The 19733-nt window shown below is 47.1% G+C and overlaps 1 protein-coding gene across 3 annotated transcripts in view; it reads right to left on the minus strand.

Annotated features, from left to right (window-relative positions):
• Positions 1 to 186: 186 nt before the first annotated feature.
• LOC109644148 (tumor necrosis factor alpha-induced protein 2-like) overlaps positions 187 to 19733 on the minus strand; it is a 22018-nt gene continuing 2471 nt past the window's right edge. Inside the window, exons 1-16 of one of the 3 annotated variants that reach the window (XR_011244462.1) lie at positions 19430 to 19733; positions 12969 to 13466; positions 12619 to 12857; positions 5577 to 5851; positions 5222 to 5488; positions 5016 to 5134; positions 4667 to 4781; positions 4198 to 4308; positions 3660 to 3760; positions 3450 to 3566; positions 3181 to 3316; positions 2714 to 2836; positions 2456 to 2611; positions 2257 to 2378; positions 867 to 1784; positions 187 to 832 (exon numbers count right to left, since the gene is read on the minus strand). The exon at positions 19430 to 19733 is cut by the window's right edge and continues 32 nt beyond it. Coding sequence is in view for 2 of the 3 variants with exons in the window: in XM_069533788.1 (XP_069389889.1) it covers positions 1490 to 1784; positions 2257 to 2378; positions 2456 to 2611; positions 2714 to 2836; positions 3181 to 3316; positions 3450 to 3566; positions 3660 to 3760; positions 4198 to 4308; positions 4667 to 4781; positions 5016 to 5134; positions 5222 to 5488; positions 5577 to 5851; positions 12619 to 12857; positions 12969 to 13429 (2637 nt within the window). In the remaining variant the exon portion in view is untranslated. Of the gene's footprint in view, positions 1785 to 2256; positions 2379 to 2455; positions 2612 to 2713; positions 2837 to 3180; positions 3317 to 3449; positions 3567 to 3659; positions 3761 to 4197; positions 4309 to 4666; positions 4782 to 5015; positions 5135 to 5221; positions 5489 to 5576; positions 5852 to 12618; positions 12858 to 12968; positions 13467 to 19429 lie in introns of all 3 variants that reach the window. The other 2 variants (XM_069533788.1, XM_069533789.1) reach the window with 2 other exon arrangements.

A 19733-nucleotide genomic window follows, 5' to 3' on the forward strand; every position in this document is an offset into this window, starting at 1 on the left:
GTAGAGTGAATTCAGCTCAAGATGTAACAGCTGTGTTACCTTCACAATAAAAGCTGACTGTGCTTAATGCAGAGTAAATCAAGTCATATGTGAAAACACAACATTTTAAAATAGTGTCATTGAATTAAACTTGAAAAATGTTAATTCTAAAAGAGATTTATGGAAAAAATTTAAGCGAAGCCGTCAGTGATCTGATGTGTTTTATTGTCTGTATACAAAGATTCATTTCATGCATCATCCACATCGACAGGAGACAAAGACATGAACCTCACACAGTGTGAAGTGTGTGTCTGAGTATCGAAGAGATTTGTGATGATGGAGAGTTTTCCTGGAAATACTGAAAACCAAATTCAAATTCAAATTCAAATTCAAAAACCACTGATGTGAGGAAATCAGAAGATTCTGCGGTGATGTCCGTCAAACACCAGCAGAGGGAGCCCTCCCTCTGGTTTCAGATATTCTGTGTTTATCTCTGAAGAATTTACCAGAAACCTCATCACACCCACGAGCTGGAATATGATTGATGCTTCAAATGCACAATCAGCTGAAGAGACTCACAACTCTGTCTAGTACCTTTGATTAAAACGTCTCTTATATCATGTGCAACCATAAAACTACTGTGCAGTTATTGTCATGAAGCATCTTCATGTCAAAAACCCCAAAACCCCAAAACAAACTCCTGTGAAACCCTGAAGGATAAAAACCAGTGAGCAGTCCTCTCTCAGTCTAGATCCTGGTGAAACAGGAAGCAGAAGAGGAACCCGAGCCGCTCTGATGAACTGAACTGTGGTTAATCCACTTCTCCAGTTCTGGTCCTTGTGCCAGAGTCCACCTCAGTCCAGAGTCCACCTCAGTCCAGAGTCCACCTCAGTCCAGAGTCCACCTCAGTCCAGAGAACTGCTCTCCTCTCGTCCACCCTTGAATAAAGTGCCTTTCAGCTCAAAGTCCAGAAATCAAACAGCGATGAAGCTGAACACGTCTCATATAAAAAAATACAAATCAAATCTAATCAAATCTAAAATCATGTGATTCAGGACAAACAGGAAGTGTACTCCTGTTAAACATGTGAAGATCATGTGTCTCAATGACGGAGGCCTGGTCACATGTTGTTCTCATATGATTCTGTGTGACGATTGGAAATATTTAGATGAAGGATTTAAAATAAGGTTTTCTGTATATTATTATTTCCGATCAGCTCAGGTCACACTGAGGTTTACCTGCTGGACTCGACTGATTCAGTTGAATTGAATGTCTCCGACGTTCACACGATTGATGAATGTCGGATCTGACAATGATCAGGTTTCATTACGATGGCGTCATGTTTGTGATCAAACGTGTTTCTGTTGATTGTTTTGAAGCTTGAGGGACACGTCCAGTCACCGATGGTTTTATGGACAATAATCCTCTTTATGGAGTTTTATTAGAAATAAACCAACAGCCTCAGTTTCACTTCCTGTGAGAAGGAAGAACTGAAACTAGCTGACTCCTCTCAGAGAACATCGTCGGGGTTCTCTTGGACGGGCGTGCGGGTTTTGCGTCGCCGTGGTCTCAGTGCGGTGAAGCAGGAGGAGGCGGTGAGGGCGATGCGGCTCAGGCCCATGTTCAGGCAGTGAACCTCTGAGGTGACGGGCACCTCGGAGAAGAGGCCGCGGTCACGGGAAAGCCGAGCCGAGCTGCTGCCGCCGTCACTGCTCTCGATGTCCTTGACGATGTTGAGGATTTCCTGACGCTCTGACTGCCGAGTCATCCCCCGTATGTTCAAAATGGCCGACACGTGTTTCTTCCTGAACAGAGAGAGAGAAGAAGAATGAACAGGAAGTTCTTCTTCCCTCTTTATTACAGAGTTTCAGTTTCAGTCTGAGATCAGGACTAATTGATTTCATGTTCAGATTCTGAGCTCTGAAACAGATTTTCCAAGTGAAAAGTGACAACAGGAAGTAATGATGCCACATGAGGCAGGTTTGTTAGCAAAGCTCAAGCTAATGTTCAAGCTCAGATTCTTAGCTATCTGGATGTAAATTCACATTTGTCGAGTGATTTATCACAACGTAAGACATTGTGTCACTGGCTTCCGCCGCTGGAGAGTTGTTTGATCTCCACTTTGACACTTTTTACTTTGGTCCATGTCCCATCTGCTAACATGGAGGAGGATGGGTTTATGACCTATACTGCAGCCAGCCACCAGGGGGAGATCCATATGAATCCACTTCACTTTATGGAGCTGTCATGTCTGACTCTTTTGTCAGGATTCTTTACCTGACGTCCGGAAACTCTCTGACCAGAACGCCCACCTCCATCTGGACAGACGGGACGTCCTCCAGCTGGATGATCTCTGAGATGTGAGACAGTGCGCTGTCCAACCAGCTGGACGGAGACTCCTGTCGGACATACACAACATTTACCACGTGTTGACATCCCGACGAGCAGCGTCTGACCTTTGACCGTGAACACTGACCAGGTCTTTGAAGAGGACTTTGATCTGTGTGCCTTCGTCCCTGAGGCGCCCAGCCATCCTCTTCCTCATCTTCATCGAGGTGCAGATGATTCTGCCTCGCATGACCGACCGAAGGTACTCCATGACCACACGGCGGTGGACTTCGGCCACCAGCAGCTGAGGGCGAGCGACACAGAGACACAGTGAGAGAGAGAGGTGATCAAACCTTTTGTCTTCAGATCAGCTGGCGTTGAGCCGTCCACACTTTGAGACACGTACCTGGTGTGGAGGACTGTCCATCCTGTGATATTTCTTAAAGTGATCTTTGATGAGCGCCTCGATCTGATCGTACGGCTCCGAGTTACTGAGCCACTTCCTCTTCACCAGCCGCTCAAAGAACGGCTGACACACACACACACACACACACACACACACACACACACACACAGACACACACAGACACACACAAAAGCTTCAAATGAGGCTTTCAAAACAACAGTGTGAGGGTGTGTGTGTGTGTGTGTGTGTGTGAGTGTGTGTGTGTGTGTGTGTGTGTGTGTGTGTGTGTGTGAGTGTGTGTGTGTGAGTGTGTGAGTGTGTGTGTGAGTGTGTGAGTGTGTGTGAGTGTGTGTGTGTGTGTGTGTGTGTGTGTGTGTGTGTGTGTGTGTGTGTGTGTGTGTGTGTGTGTGTGTGTGAGTGTGTGTGTGTGTGTGTGTGAGTGTGTGTGTGAGTGTGTGTGTGTGTACCCTGATGTGTAGGTAGAGGCGTTCTGACAGGACTCGGACTCCCTGCTGCACGATGTGATCCAGAGCTTTATTGGCTCGACGCAGAGAGTCCTCGCTGACTGACGGATCACACTGAGCACAGCGCTGCACAAAACCTCTGCACACACACACACACACACACACACACACACACACACACACAGAGTTTAGATATAGACACTTTCCTCAGATGATAAAAAGCTCTGACACGACAGGTTCTTCTTCCTCTTGCCTCCTGACGCAGCTCGTACCTGAACGGAGGACAGCAGTTGACCAGGGCGATGGTTTTGGACACGTATCCGTCTTCATTGTCTCCAAACATTCCGCTCTGCATCCCCTCATGGAACATTTCAACTTTACGCTGGAAACTACAACATGAAAACACAAGGTCAAACATCCACAGCCTGAAAGTACATAATAGTACGACGAGTGTGTGTGTGCTTGTGTGTGTGTTTGTGTACCTGTAGAGGAAGTCGGCCAGACCATTGAGGCTGCACTGAGCGACTCTGGAGCCCAAACTCTGGTTGATGGAGGCCGAGCGCTCCAGATCCACCTGCAGCCGCTGAAACCCCAAAGATGAATGTCTTTATAGTATGAACAAAACTTATTGATACTTATTTGTACAAAACTTTATCCAAAACAACATGATGACAGTGATTGAGAACAAAGTAGAAACAGAAGATGAGAATATCAACTACAAAATGTTTGGATGAACAGAGCTGCATGTTGACCACTAGAGGGCAGCAGTTGCTTCCAGTGGAGATCAGTAGTGGGTGAGTTTGTGTGTGTGTGTGTGTGTGTGTGTGTGTGTGTGTGTGTGTGTGTAGGAAGTGCTCAGTGTTGACTTTGGCTGCAGTTGAAGGTCGGACTCAGAAAACAATCAGAGTGAGATTTGGTGGAATTCACCTTTACGTAACAGCAGAGCTCCTGATTGAATAACCTTTATTTAAACACACAGGAAGTGTCTCTGACCACGGCTGCTGGGGGCGGGGCTGTTACCTGTATGACGGTCTGAGCCAGAGTGATGTGAAACTCCTCGATGTGGAGCGTCTCCATCCATCGCTTCTCTTCCTCGTCCAGCACCTGACTCAGCTCCGTGGTCACCTTCGCCTGCAGGGGGAGGAGCCAGCTTCATAACAAAATGCAACCCCAGTAACAAAACAGGAAACCCCAGAAGTCTTAACTGAGAGGAAGAAGACAAACTCCTGGTGCCATCCTTTAGAGCTTTGAGCTCCAGGAGGCGCTCAAGAGTCCCTCTGTTCCATCTGCTCCAGAAATGTTCTCTGTGCTCTGAACTACACAAAGTGACAACACCTGTCTCTGTGTACAACACAACACTGAACAATGTTTTTAAGTTGTTGTTTATAACTCTTGGAAATGTTCCACTTAGTTAGAGACTGTTCATGTTTACTTTAATATGTTTGGGTTAAGTCATGTAGGTGTGTGTGTGTGTGTGTGTGTGTCTCACTCTGACGGAGTTGAGACAGTCCAGCTCCAGTCTGTCCACGGTCTCTGACGGCAGCAGAGCGCTGAGCTGCGAGCGACTGAACGGACTCGTGATGCACACGGTCCCCAGAACATCACTAAAACAACACACAGGTACACAGACGCTGTCTCTGGGGACGAGGAAGACGCTGCACTGACTCAACTCAGAAAATAAATACATTCAAAAAGGAAACAGATTAAATTGATCAGAAATGAGTTCCTGAGTTCTGGTGTGAACGTGATGAAGTCGACCTTTGACCTTTTGTCTCTCACATGTAAACGTTATTTACTGTGTACGTTATGAGGCTCAGTGGTCACATGATGACATGTACCTATCGTAGACGTTGTGCAGCCAGTCCAGCAGCGAGTAGATGTCTGTGATCTCCAGCTGGTTGTCAGTGATGGCCTCCAGTCGCCTAGCAACCGCCTGATGGTAACTCTGCACGTACACCTGCAGGTCGAAGGTCAGAGTTTTAAACTAAAACGAAAGCAGCAACGCTTCTAAAAGTTTGACTTCATTGCCCGAGTGTCATCTCACCTGGAAGGCCTGGTACTCCTCAGGGTAAATGGACACCACGTTCCTGTTGGCGGCCCCCAGGTCCTCGACCACCCGGGCTCGGAGGCGGCCCAGATATCCGTCCAACTCTCCGGCCGTGAACTCCGCCCTCTGAGGCAGCGAGCCGTCAGCCGCCTCCTCCACCGACTCCCTCCACCTCTGCTTCAGCTGACGTGGCCTTGGGCCTCCAGGGGCCGCTCCCCCACTGAGGGCCCAGTCTTTATCAGCCTGCTCCTCCTGCTGCAGCACCTGAACACACACACACACACACACACACACAGAGGTCAACACTGCTACCTGTAAACTGCAGTGTTACCATGGCGGCAGCGATCTTCACCTGAACCACCAGGCCCAGGTTGGGCCCCGCAGTGGGGGACCTCAGAGACTCCCTGACCACAGCCCACAGCTCCTTCTGCAGCTCCTCGTACAGCAGCTCCACGTCCTTCGCCTTCCTCCGCCCGCCGTCTTTCACATTAGCGCTGCTGTCCTCCGGCAGCGTCACGGTGCCCCGCTCAGCGATGGCAGACTCGTTGCACTCCTGCTCCAGCTCCAGGATGTGAGAGTCGGCCAGGAACAGGTCACGCTTCTTGACGAGCTGCAGGATCTCGAGGACTGAAGGACACAGAGACGTGTGACATCAGAGACAGACGGTGATGTAAAGTGTTGATGTTCGTTACAGGAGATCAAAGGTCAAACGTCTTAAATTGTGTCTGAAAAACAAAGAGTTTGGTAGAAATGAAACTTTTGTGTCGTCTGAACAGAAACCAGGGCGTCGCTAGAAAAACAATCCGACACTGTCGTCCCTCAGTGCGATCACGGCGTGATGCTCCAGGGACGACGAGGCGGCTCTGAGGTCGGTGTGAAGTCGTTTCAGGGAGGATGCTCTGTGGCTGTCATAGCGATTATGTCACAGCAGCACTGAGATGACCTCGTCTCAGGGAGGAGCTTCACGTCGAGCTCCGACACAGGAGCTCCTCTGTCACTACCTCTGAGGACACTGGGGGGTGGAGGTCTAAAGTCTCTGGGGCCGTTATTTTGTCATCTGGGCTGAAAAGTTTCGAAACTGTGGAGTTTAACAATGAAGACGCAATTTTCTCTGAGATAAAAAGTGTCGAAGGTTCGACAACAATCGGAGAAATGTCCTCATCTGAACCAGCTTCATGTGTTGATTCCTCTTCACTCTGTAGACGAAGCGTTCGTAGTCAGAAAAATAACTTCACACAAACAAGTTCTTTTTTAATTGACATGAAGTCAAACCAGAAAACGACCTGCACACTCAGACCCGTGGCCCATCTGTGGGCCGCCACCCGACACTTGGAAACCACTGCTTTAAAATATAAACACACACACACTCTACATGATGCCCCCCCCCCCTCTCAGAAACACAGCTCTCATTGTTCATTCAGTCTTCGGAGGAAATCTGTTCCAGCTGGGTGATGGAGCCCCGCCCACCTCCACCCATTTCCTCAAACCACCACCTCCCTGTCCTCGCCACTGAACCCCGGGACACATCACTCTGAACACCAGCTGCAGAGTATGCAGTTCCACAGATGACCACCAGGTGAACGAGAAAACACGATGTCAGAAATGTTATCATCGTGACATCAGTGTCCAGTGCCCCCCCCCCCCCCCAGCTCCATGTTTGGTCTCCAGCACATCCTGAAGGAAACATCTGGATCTTTGAATTAAATTACACCGATGAAAACTCAGCGACTCTGAAACTGAAGAAGCTGAAGCTGCTGAGTCAGATTCACCTGAGAGAGAGAGAGAGAGAGAGTGTGTGTGTGTGTGTGTGTGTGTGTGTGTGTGTGTGTGTGCAGACTGTAATCTGAACATTTGTCTCGTCTCCCTTCGTTGGTCGGTTTGGTCGGAGGAGGCGAGCTGCTCCTCCTCGGCAGCGTCGACATCATAACGTGATATTAATTTCCCTTTGTTGTTCTCTCTCCTGCGTCCTCACATTTATTTGTGTATAAATAAAACTAACAACCAATGAGAGCAGTGCGTTGGGGCTGTCAACTGTCAATCATCTGCTGTCCCACATGTTCCAACGTCCATCATCTGTGGAGAAGCTTTGTGGACTTCCTGTGATATGCTGGACTTGTTCTGGTGGTTTCATCCTCGGAGCGTCTCCTCTTCCTCCCTCAGGAGCGTTTCCTGTCACAGTTGAATATCTGATGAGTCCAGCTCCGTCCCTGCAGCCGCAGCTGGATCAAATATGTTTCCTCTGATAGTTCAGTGTATGCGTGTGCAGGTCTTCCTCTGCTGACAGACACACAGACTCTTCTGTGACTGAGCCTGCAGACGACACTCAGGGCTGGAAACACGTTTATCAGATGAAACATGTTCGACAGACGAGACGAGATCCCAGAGATCAAAGCAGATCTGAATCTCTTCAAACAAAACAAGGATCCACCGTCTGAACTGTGACCTCTGACCTCAGAACATCCAGACTCTCACTCCTGTGGACTCACTGTAGCTCGGTAGAGAGGGAGGGAGGGAGAGGGAGGGAGAGAGAGAGAGAGAGAGGGAGGGAGGGAGGGAGGGAGAGAGAGAGGGAGGGAGAGAGAGAGAGAGAGAGGGAGGGAGAGAGAGAGGGAGACAGGGAGGGAGGGAGGGAGGGAGAGAGAGAGAGAGGGAGGGAGAGAGAGAGGGAGGGAGAGAGAGAGAGAGAGAGGGAGGGAGAGAGAGAGGGAGACAGGGAGGGAGGGAGGGAGGGAGAGAGAGAGAGAGGGAGGGAGAGAGAGAGGGAGGGAGAGAGAGAGAGAGAGAGGGAGGGAGAGAGAGAGGGAGACAGGGAGGGAGGGAGGGAGGGAGAGAGAGAGAGAGGGAGGGAGAGAGAGAGGGAGGGAGAGAGAGAGAGAGAGAGGGAGGGAGAGAGAGAGGGAGACAGGGAGGGAGGGAGGGAGAGAGAGAGAGAGAGAGAGAGGGAGGGAGAGAGAGAGAGAGGGAGGGAGAGAGGGAGGGAGAGAGAGAGAGAGGGAGGGAGGGAGAGAGAGAGGGAGGGAGAGAGAGAGGGAGACAGGGAGGGAGGGAGGGAGGGAGGGAGAGAGAGAGAGAGAGAGAGAGGGAGGGAGAGAGAGAGAGAGGGAGGGAGAGAGGGAGGGAGAGAGAGAGAGAGGGAGGGAGGGAGAGAGAGAGGGAGGGAGAGAGAGAGAGAGAGAGAGGGAGACAGGGAGGGAGGGAGAGAGAGAGAGAGAGAGAGAGAGGGAGGGAGAGAGGGAGGGAGAGAGAGAGAGAGAGAGGGAGGGAGGGAGAGAGAGAGAGAGGGAGGGGGGGAAAGAGAGAGTGTTGTGCATAAACATATTCTGAACTGAACAAATCATTTTAGAAATGATTAACACATCATGCTCATGTTTCAACACTTGTGAAAACACAGTGTCTCACTACAGTGTCTCACTACAGTGTCTCACCACAGTGTCTCACTACAGTGTCTCACCACAGTGTCTCACTACAGTGTCTCACCACAGTGTCTCACTACAGTGTCTCACTACAGTGTCTCACCACAGTGTCTCACTACAGTGTCTCACTACAGTGTCTCACCACAGTATCTCACTACAGTGTCTCACTACAGTGTCTCACTACAGTGTCTCACCACAGTGTCTCACTACAGTGTCTCACTACAGTGTCTCACCACAGTGTCTCACCACAGTGTCTCACCACAGTGTCTCACTACAGTGTCTCACCACAGTGTCTCACTACAGTGTCTCACCACAGTGTCTCACTACAGTGTCTCACCACAGTGTCTCACTACAGTGTCTCACCACAGTGTCTCACTACAGTGTCTCACTACCGTGTCTCACTACAGTGTCTCACCACAGTGTCTCACTACAGTGTCTCACTACAGTGTCTCACCACAGTGTCTCACTACAGTGTCTCACCACAGTGTCTCACTACAGTGTCTCACTACAGTGTCTCACCACAGTGTCTCACTACAGTGTCTCACCACAGTGTCTCACTACAGTGTCTCACCACAGTGTCTCACCACAGTGTCTGGGGACATCAGGAGTGATTCATATTGAAGCTTCTCTCTGAGTGTTTGCATCTTTGGGACGTCTGAAGACAAACGGCTGCTTCAGGAAGTGAAGCCACTTGAACAGTGATAACAGCAGCGTCTCTCACAGGAAGTCGTCGACCGGTCTGAATGTGAACTTCTTATCAACTCTCTGAGCGAGACAGTAACACAACAACGTGCTGCTGGAGAACTTTCTACACAACTGTGATGTGTTCAGGGACTTTAGAGCGTTTAGTCAAGTTTCTGTTTTATATTTCATCTTCTACCTGCAGCCGCTCACAAACCTGCTGGTCTCTGTGTGTTTCATTAATCCCTGGTCATGTTACCACAGAGAGGCACGAGTGTGTGAAGGGTAAATTCCTGTGTGTGTGTGTGTGTGTGTGTGTGTGTGTGTGTATAATGAACACTAAGCTCGTCTGTCGTCAAACTCTCCTTCTTTTCACTTCAAACATAAACTCGTGGAGACACAGTGAAGGTCAAAGTGAGTCCAGCAACAAAAACACAACAGAGTCTCACCAGAATCATTGAGGATCAGGAAACCAGCGTCTGACCCGACTTTCACACCTTCTCAGTTCAGTCTGAAGCTGAACATCAGGAGTGAGAGGTTCCTCGGACCAGAAGAGGAGTTCTGGGTCTGGATCAAACTGAACCATGGTTCTGTTGGACGTCTACAAACTAACCTGGAGTCTACGTCAGTTTTTATAAACTGTGACGTAACTTTGACTGAACGCTGTTAAAGAATTGAAATTAAAGTGAGACCAGACTAAAACTTGAATTTTCTCTTTACACACGTTGCTCGAGCTGATTGGTTTGTTTCTGTCAAATATAAATGTGGTGACTACAAATAACAATCCAGATTAACAGCACATGGAACTATCCTTTAAATCCTCATGGTTCTAACAGACCATAATAACAGTGAACGCAGAATCAGAATAAATGAGGCTCAGTCAATTCTTCAGATGATGTGTTTTTGGTGTCAATAGATTTAAAACAATCAGGAGCATAAATCTCACCTCTGTCCGTCATCATGAAAACACTTTGATGTTAAACAAGGGTTCAGAGTCTGTTATCATCATCATCATCATCATCATCATCATCAGCAGCAGCACCACAACTGATCTTCATCGTCCTCTTCATGCATAACGGAGCGTGGCGGTGCGGGACGCTCATTCCTGCAGAGCAGATGTGTATCTGGCAGCTCAGCTCTGATCCTTCAGATAAGAAGGCAGAATGCATGAAGACAACGATCAGACGCCCCGACGCATTTGAACTCACCACGACATCAAAACAACCTGCTGGACGACTGAGTTGATCTGTTCTGCAGGTTGCATTCATGTTGATTAAAGATGGACAACGTGTCTCCACCTCGTCTTTTTGAACCAAACTGAATCTATTTCTCTGATACGAACGCTGCCATCTCGTGGTGATGATGTCATTGGCAGTCAGAGTCTGAGCAGCAGTGATGGGGGAGCTGCGCTTTGGATGCATGAAGCTAACATGTTATTTATTTAACGTCTACTCTGATTTTTTAGTTTGGTCCATGTCCCATCTGCTAACATGGAGGAGACGGGTTTATGACGAGGGGATTTTGCTTCACTTTCTGGAGCTCTAATGTCATGTGTGTTTTGTTTCATTGCAAAACAGAAGAACAGGATCTGGGTTGTTTGTACCTGCATCACTGTTATGTACCATTTACACACACACACACACACACACACACACACACACACACACACGCACACACACACACACGCACACACACACATCAGCAGGAACCTGATCTGCTGATTCGATGGTTTTGACAGCGTCTGAAAACAAGCCCTGACCTGACAACTTTCTGAGTTTCACTCCAACAAACACGGAGCTGAGGCGTCGTGTGTTCGTGTTGATGCGTTCGTGTTGACGTGTTGATGTCAGCGTGATCTTCACATGTTCAAACAGTCGCGTGTTAGATCAGCATCAGAGAACTTTCATTTGAATATTATGTATTTCATACGTACAGTTAACGCTGTGAAACAGGCGCCCCCTGCTGGTGGCCCCTAACTCACAGCAGATTCTCCAGCTGTGAAATCACAGGAAGTAAAAATACCAACGGAGGAACATTTCTACTGCTGAGGTCAGATGGTTTAAAGTTTATCATATTTGAACTGGATTGAATGTAATCCACGCATCAGATCACGTTCTGCTGCTAACAAAGTTTAATAAGTGATTAAACACCTGAAGTTTCTTCAGTCGTCGCTGAGTGGAAACTGAATATTTTCAGGTTGACGTCTGAATATTATACAAAACGAGAAAATGAGAAATCTCACATCTGAGCAGAAAACGTTGTAATTTAATTATATTTCATTTAAAAACCAAATGACGTCAATGAAAATGTCTGAAATGTGTCAGAGCTCGACACAGTGAGAGTTCAGAAGTGAAGAGCAACCGTGTAACATGTAAACAAGGGTGTGGAGGAACACACACCCACAGACACACACATCCACAGACACACACAATCACAGACACACACACTCATTCATTAGAACACAGAGTAAACAGGGTGCAGTAAACAATAGATGCCCTTAAAAAAATTCCACACACACACACACACTCCAGCATCCTTGTGGAAACTCACAGCGACTCAGTTTAGCCCTGAGGCCCCTCCCACCTCACGTGGCGTGAAAACAACGTCGATGATAAAACAAGAGAGAGAGAGAGAGACTAATAAATTGTAAAGAGGGCCGAACGTATTTGAGGAGGAGTTGTAGTAGAGTTTGTCGCACATTTCAAACTAACGTCTACAACACTCATACATGAGAACGCCCTCCTCCACCATCGCCATGTTCAACTTAGAGCCGCCCTCTAGTGGACACTTCCAACAGTCTGCAGAGTCATTCACACTAGAGCCCTGCGCGGGACTGTTTTCTTTATCCTGCTCCCGCTGAATTTTTACCGCCCGCAAAACTCTGAGAATTTATGCCCAATAATAGAGATGCATTGATTTTATAGGCTATTAATAAAAAGATTCATGGGGTAGTTTGTTTCGTTTCTCTGGCCTGCATGTCTTTTGACGGTCAGGAATAGTGCTCATTGAAAAGCAGCTTTCTTTGACCCGGGGAGAACAGAGCAGGTGTGTCGCCTCAACCCAGAGGTGCTGGATTTGTTTAGACTAGTATTTTCCCGATCCTGCAGGGTTTTTTTTAGCCACCCGTTCCCGTCCGCAGCAAAGTTCAAACCGCCCACTCCTGCGAGAGTTGAGTTGGGTCCTATGTGACCCGGCGGGACCCAATCCCAATGCAGCCCTCTAATTCACACACTGATCACATGAGCCAACCGACAGAAATGACATAAACCCAGCGAGTTACGAAATCTAAGTTTTTCCTACCTGACAGCGGCTCTCTAGGTTTGACCTCCTCCACCACCTCCTCCTGCATCGGCTGCTCCTCGGGTCCCTGAGACGAGTGGTCGGCCATCGACTCCCTCTTCATCTTCCCCAGACCGACCATCTTCATGAAGGACAGGCGGCGGCTGCTGGAGTCGCACTCGTTCTCCGAGCAGTTCAGCTCACCGTTGGTGAAAGAATCCTTGTAGGAGCTCAGGGTGTCACGATATTTTCCCGCAAACCTGGAAGGGAAGAACACTCATGACCTTAAACTCCCATCATCCTTTGTAACAGGAACAATCATTTCCTCATCACACAAGCTGAGACCCCGCCCTCCTTCGCTCCCTCCTCACCTGAGCAGACTTCCTTCAGAGCTCCTCCTTCCTCTCTTCTTCTTCTCTGCAGGTGACGGCGTTCCCTGCAGTGACCCCTGTGGGGAGGGAGTGGCACTTCCTTTGCTCCTCCCGGACGATCTCAGCGCCTTCCCAAGTTTTCCTAGACTCTTCAGCGGAGACTTGAACTTGAAGGAACCCTTCACTGTGCTTCCTCCTCCGCTTCCCTTCTTCCCTTCATTGGCCTCGTTCTCGTCCTCTTCGTCCTCGAATGGGTTGCGGTCCCTCGGCACCTCGCCATCCAGTAGCGAGCTGCCAGGTGACCAGTGGTTGCCATGGCCACTGTTGTCATGGATGCTGTCGTCCTCGAAGGGGTTGTGGTGGGGGGTGATGTTGAGGCTCATCCTGCGCAGGATCCAAGCGTTGTCGAGAGTTGGACCACCGCCTTTCAGGCACAACGGGAGGTTCTTGAGGACGGGCATGATGGGGGTGGGGGAGGGGGGGCAGAGAGGGAGGAACCTGGGGAGGAACGAAGAGAAAAATCATCAGAGAAGAAGAACGAAGACGTGAAGAAGGAATCGGACACAAACCAACAAAACCACAGCAGACGAATCCTCATTATAATCAGTGTTACGTTAAGTTAGACGTGGACACGCCCACTTGTGTATGTAAGACATTTAAAGACACCTAGTGGTGAATTTACATATTTCAACCACCTGAACTACGCAGACGAGACTTTGACACATGAACTCCAGTTTGTGTTTCTGTGAGACTCCGAATATTTTCATATAAAACGTTTTAACTGAAAACTGTGTGAAGTCTGTTGTAGAACGTCAGCGACTGAAAATCCAGTCAATAAAGTTTAACTACTTGATGCCATGACAACACAAACGACTTCTGATTGGCTGCCAGGTTAGTTTGAGCCGTGATGTCATCAATGACCCTGAAATAACACCAAGGATCTGTGGCACCTCCAGACCACAGCCACCATGGCAACAGAACACTGCTCTCTGATTGGCTGGCAGAAGTTCAATGAATAATCAGAGTCCACAGTTTAATTGTTGTCCGGAGATCGAGGTGTGCTGACCTGCAGGTAACCATAGCAACAAGACGGATGCTGGTCTGCAAAAACACCCCCCTGGTTGTAAAGCAGCTGCAACATGTTTCCATGATCGTAAAGCACAGACATAAAATCATAAAACATTGACAGAGATCAGCTCCGAGCAATGATTCACTCATCACGACAGTTTGTGACTCACTGATAACAACTTCAGTTCCCGACACCGAAGAGACGTTTTTAAACCACTGCAGCAGAAAATCTAAAAAAGGTTCAGAGACAGTTTTCATTTACAAACTCAAGAAACATACGACCACTTTTAGAAAAACCAAATGAATCAATCAATCAACATTTATTTATATAGCACCTTACAACAACCAAGGGTTGACCAAAGTGCTTCACAATTGCAAATCAAACATACACAAACAGCAAACACGAGACAAGAACAACAGTTTCAGTTGAAGGCTAAATCAAACAAGTATGTTTTTAGCTTGGTTTTGAACAGAGGCAGGTCAGTGGTGGTGCGTAGCTCAGAGGGCAGTGCATTCCAACCCCACTGTTTGCTCCTGGATCGAGGGACCTCGAGCAGGTGCTGACCAGCAGAGCCGAGAGCTCTGCCGGGTTGGTGGAGCTTCACGGTTTCGCTTATGTAGGTGGGTGCACATGAATGACTGTCTTTCTTCACAGTCAGATGAAAACTTCAGAACTTTAAACATGAATCAGTGACTAGAAGTGATTTGATCATCAGTCGATCAACTCATTGATGAATCAAACACCAAATAAGACGAAGACGACAGAATCAAGTTTCTCAAAATCTGGAAATCGCTGAAGGACGGTTGGTTGTGACGAGTTACCATGGTTACAGAAACAGTTTTATAAGAGAAGAGGGAAGTCTTGACTGTGTGTGTGTGTGTGTGTGTGCTAGGAGTGGTTGTTGTTCATATATATATATATATAAGTATATATATATAAGTATATATATATAAGTATATATATATATATATATATATAAGTATATATATACATATATATAGAGGCACTAAGGAAAAAAAACACACACACACACACACTGGTGCTCAGGGCAAAATAGGAAGTGATTCAGCTGTGTTGGTTCCATAAATACCCAGCAGCCCCGGCGGCAGGCTCAGGAAACCCACGCGGAGCCCGGCGGCACTCACACACAATCTGTTTTCTTCAAGAGGGTCGCAGGGCATCACGGAAGCTCCAGGACACAAACAATGGGAGCGGAAAGGACAGCGATAGTCTGACGGGCTGAGGCGAGGACTCCCGGGTCACTCTGCTCGCTGCTGTGGGTGTGGTCCAACCTTGACCTCCAGAACACCAGCACCGGGCTGGTGGAGGACGAGCGTTTGAAACAGACGTGAACCAGGGGTCTTCACACTGGGAGACACCTACACCCGAGGACATGGACTCATGAGACAGAAATTGAGTGAGGTGACAGGACAGGTGCATTCTGGGATTAGATTCCCAGTGAAGACGCCACTTGATTCAACATGAAACGTCCTGCTGACGTGATGTCATGTGACCTCAGGAGAGCCACTCCCACAGAGTTTGAGCTTTTACTTTCAGAAAAAAGTGAAAACACATCACACATCTCGTTTAAACGCTCCGGCCTCCACCGACGGTTTCCTGATGAAAACACGTCACACGTTCATCAGTTTTCAACAATGAAGTTTGGATTTGAAGTGGAAAGGGTTTTCTACGTAGGAGAGTTAGCCACATGTCTACTGCACAGGCCGTTAGCCCAGCCGGCACAGTGGCCCACGTTGACATGTTCAACACGTTTGTTTGGCCTCAAACACAAAAAAAAAACATGTTTCCTGTGAGTGAACGGTCTGAGGACGAAATGAAAACATGTGACACCAGACTGCAGGTGAACAGGAGAAGTTTCAGCTGCTTCGTACAAGTTTGTGAAGGTGAAGTGGTCGCGAAATTTCACGTAACACAAACAGGAAGGAGAGGAGCAGATATCCTGATGGACGGAGGCTGAAGCCTCAGCCTTGAACCCCAGCGTGGGTGCGTCTGATGACGAATGGCTGTATAGATAATGAGCTGATGTGTGTTTGCTGCAGGAAACAGTGAGAACAGTCAAAAAAAATAAAAACAGGAATCATTTCAGAAAGGAGCTGACAGTTGATCTCCCACTTCCTGCTCACACATTATCCTTCTGTCCTGTTTGAAGCCAGATTCATGTTCCTGTCTGTTTTAAAAGTGTCGCTGACGTCTTAAAGAATCCTCAGTTATTGTTCTTAAAAATCGCAGATCGTCGATTCCACCAGGCTGAGCGGACAAAGACAAAAGTTCATATTTTACGACAGAACTCTGTGGTTTTGTTCTCGAGGATTTTATATCAGCGGCTGTGTCTTTCCACTGAAGAACCTCAAAGTAGATGATTGATGAAAGCCAAGCCTGATAAGAAAGAACCTAAGTGGCTCCAAAGTCCCATCAGCCACCTCTGCAACGTCTCGTCTGTCTGGTTGGAACTGATCCCCGATGACTGATTATCCATTTCAAACGATCACAGTCCTGAGGGTTGTGACATCATGACGAGAGAGCAGCAGCTGAAACACTAACACCGGTCGTTTCAACTGAGAAAAACATGAACGAACATAAACATGTGACACTGAACATGTTCAATTCATTTACTACGACAATAAGTTACACAAATATCATCATTAACTCGTCACCACCGAACATTTATCTTTTGTGTCCACAGCATCAGAAATTCACTGGAACAACTCGTTACGTCAGTTTCTTCTGCAGCGACAAGTAAAATCAGACGCGTTGTGTTTCCAGGTCGTTCATCCGAGTCCTTCTCCAGAACGACTTGAGGAAACTTTAGTTCAAACATTCGCTTAAAAGCAAGTGATCGTTTTTGTGGATCAAAGTCGCTGTGACATCGGTGACAACTTAAAAAATGATGAAGTGAAGACATTTTATAGCAACGGTCAACGGCACCATGACATCATAGCGGTGCTTTCAGGATTCAGCACCACAGCTGCGACCATGTTTCCTGTGACCGTTTCCTGTTGGCGAAGACGAACAACCATGATGAGGTGATTTTTCTTCTCCTCTGTGTTTTTGAGAGTTTATTTTTTTAGCTGTGACAAGCAGATATTTCCGATTCAGGACACGAGGATGAACCTCCCAGTGGAATCCAGTCATAACAGCAGCTTACAAAAGTTTGCCTGCAGGGACGTGATGTCCTGAACGTGGACGGACGATGTGGGTACCAGCACAAACACTGAACGCCACATCACTCCGAGCCGTATGAACTCCAGTTAGGATTCTTCATCAAATCTTCCAAAGGTCGTTTCAGATCGGATCACGGTTACCCATGCTGCATCTGTCTTTCATTAGGTCAAAACCATGCGGCTCAGCAGAATTTGTGAGGGAGAACAGCTGTTCAGAAAAATTCAACCATCTCCTCCCTGAAGATGGAGAATGTGGTGAAGTGTGAATTAGTTTGAATTTGGTCTCAACTCAAACAGTTTCATCTGCTGTGAATCTGTTTCAGATCATTAAATAAATGTTTCTCAAAGACGGTTTCTGTCATTTTACCTCATTCTTGTTACACTGATGTTTCTTCACGTGTTATCATGTCAAGATATTTTAGCTTTATTTTGTGTCCTCACCTTTATTTACAGTCTATGACTGTTATTGTCTTTGTCTTTACCGCACTGTGTCTCCCGATGCTAACTTGCTAACCTTTTAGTCTCTGTGGCTTCTAGACTCAGACAGCAACATTAACATTAGCATGGATGTTGCTTAGCAGCTGTGTTTTAACAACTTAACTTCAAACTGTCCATATTGTACTTCGGACAAATCTGAGTTCAATCACGTTATACATCGTTAGTAACGGTTAATATATTGTTTCCTGTGTTTGTGTGAACGACTGATGAGGCTCATAAATTATGACCCTAACCCTCATAATGTGATTCAGTTTGAATTAACTCAGGTCACCAACAGCACAGAGATCAAAGGTCAAACAGCACAGAGTTCAAAGGTCAAACAGCACAGAGATCAAAGGTCAAACAGCACAGAGTTCAAAGGTCAAACAGCACAGAGATCAAAGGTCAAACAGCACAGAGTTCAAAGGTCAAACAGCACAGATATCAAAGGTCAAACAGCACAGAGATCAAAGGTCAAACAGCACAGAGATCAAAGGTCAAACAGCACAGAGTTCAAAGGTCAAACAGCACAGAGATCAAAGGTCAAACAGCACAGAGTTCAAAGGTCAAACAGCACAGAGATCAAAGGTCAAACAGCACAGATATCAAAGGTCAAACAGCACAGAGTTCAAAGGTCAAACAGCACAGAGATCAAAGGTCAAACAGCACAGAGGTCAGTTCACACAGAAGAGTTTCACTTCTGTAGGAAGTTATAAGGTCTCTGTCAGCAAGTGAAAACAAGGGGGGGTCATTCATTCACTTATTTGTTAGGACAGTAAAGAACAAGATGGTGACGGACAGATGAAGAGACTCTGATCACTTGATTTTCATCTGCTTGCAGCTTTAATGAGAAAAGTGCTGACTGCAGATGGTGTCATGTGTCTGTGAACACAGCGGCTGAATGAAGCCACAGTCCAGACATGTCGGACATACCTCTATGCTGCAGGACAACACAAACCCTGTGTGTTGTCTTCACTCCACATGTCCAACAACTGCAAGCTCTCAACATGCAGTTTGTCAAAATGTCCATGAAACCAAAATAATCAAATCCATCATCACACGTGACCAACAAGCAACTGGATCAGACGTCTTCAACTTAAGCGATCAGAGACACAAGCTTCAAACGTCAAACTTTAACATTCACTGATTCAAGTCTGTTACTTCAGTCTCCAGATGTTTTTGAATTAAATATTAGTGACGGAAAACTGGAAAGATGAAGCTGAATATGTGAAAATGAAAGTCTGCTCCTTAAATCCTGAGTCAGTTCAACAGTAACAATTCCTGCTGCCTCAAACGCATCATCTGCATTAGAAAGTCATTCAGAGACAAAGATCCTGCACGTCCAGGCTTCATCATATTACACTGATGAATATTATTAATGTAATATAATATAATATAATGTTACATAATATAATGTAACATTATATAATGTGACATAATATAATATAGCAGCAGAAACAATGACCCTCAGCTGTTCTTCACTTTCCTGAAACACACACACACACACACACACACACACACAAACTTCTATCTGGATGTTTGAAGTTAAATAAATTCTGTTTCTCTTTTTCAACATTTATCATTTCATTGCTGATGTTTTTAATTTCTACATTTCTAACACGAAGCCATGACACGCAGCTTCATCATCATCATCATCATCATCATCATCATCATCATCATCTCTAAAGGCTCTACCCCCTCCTTTAAACTGCAGCTTCATTAACGTCACTCACAGCAGAGACTCATGGTGAAGGAACAGCGGCTCACACCGTCATCACAGGCCGGGAACGATGCGTCAGCGGCGGCGACACACAGACTGAAAGAGTCACTGAGGAGAGAGGGAGCTCCGTATATGTGCTCCTCCTCCGAGAGAGAGAGAGGGAGGGGAGAGAGGCAGAGGGAGAGAGAGAGAGACAGAGGGAGAGAGAGAGGGAGAGAGAGAGAGAGAGAGATGGAGATAGAGAGAGGGAGACAGAGAGAGGGAGACAGAGAGAGAGACAGAGGGAGAGAGGGACAGGGGAGAGCGGAGCCGCTGTT

Source organism: Paralichthys olivaceus, chromosome 11 (genome assembly GCF_024713975.1).
Source record: "Paralichthys olivaceus isolate ysfri-2021 chromosome 11, ASM2471397v2, whole genome shotgun sequence".
NCBI classification, from domain to species: Eukaryota; Metazoa; Chordata; class Actinopteri; order Pleuronectiformes; family Paralichthyidae; genus Paralichthys; species Paralichthys olivaceus.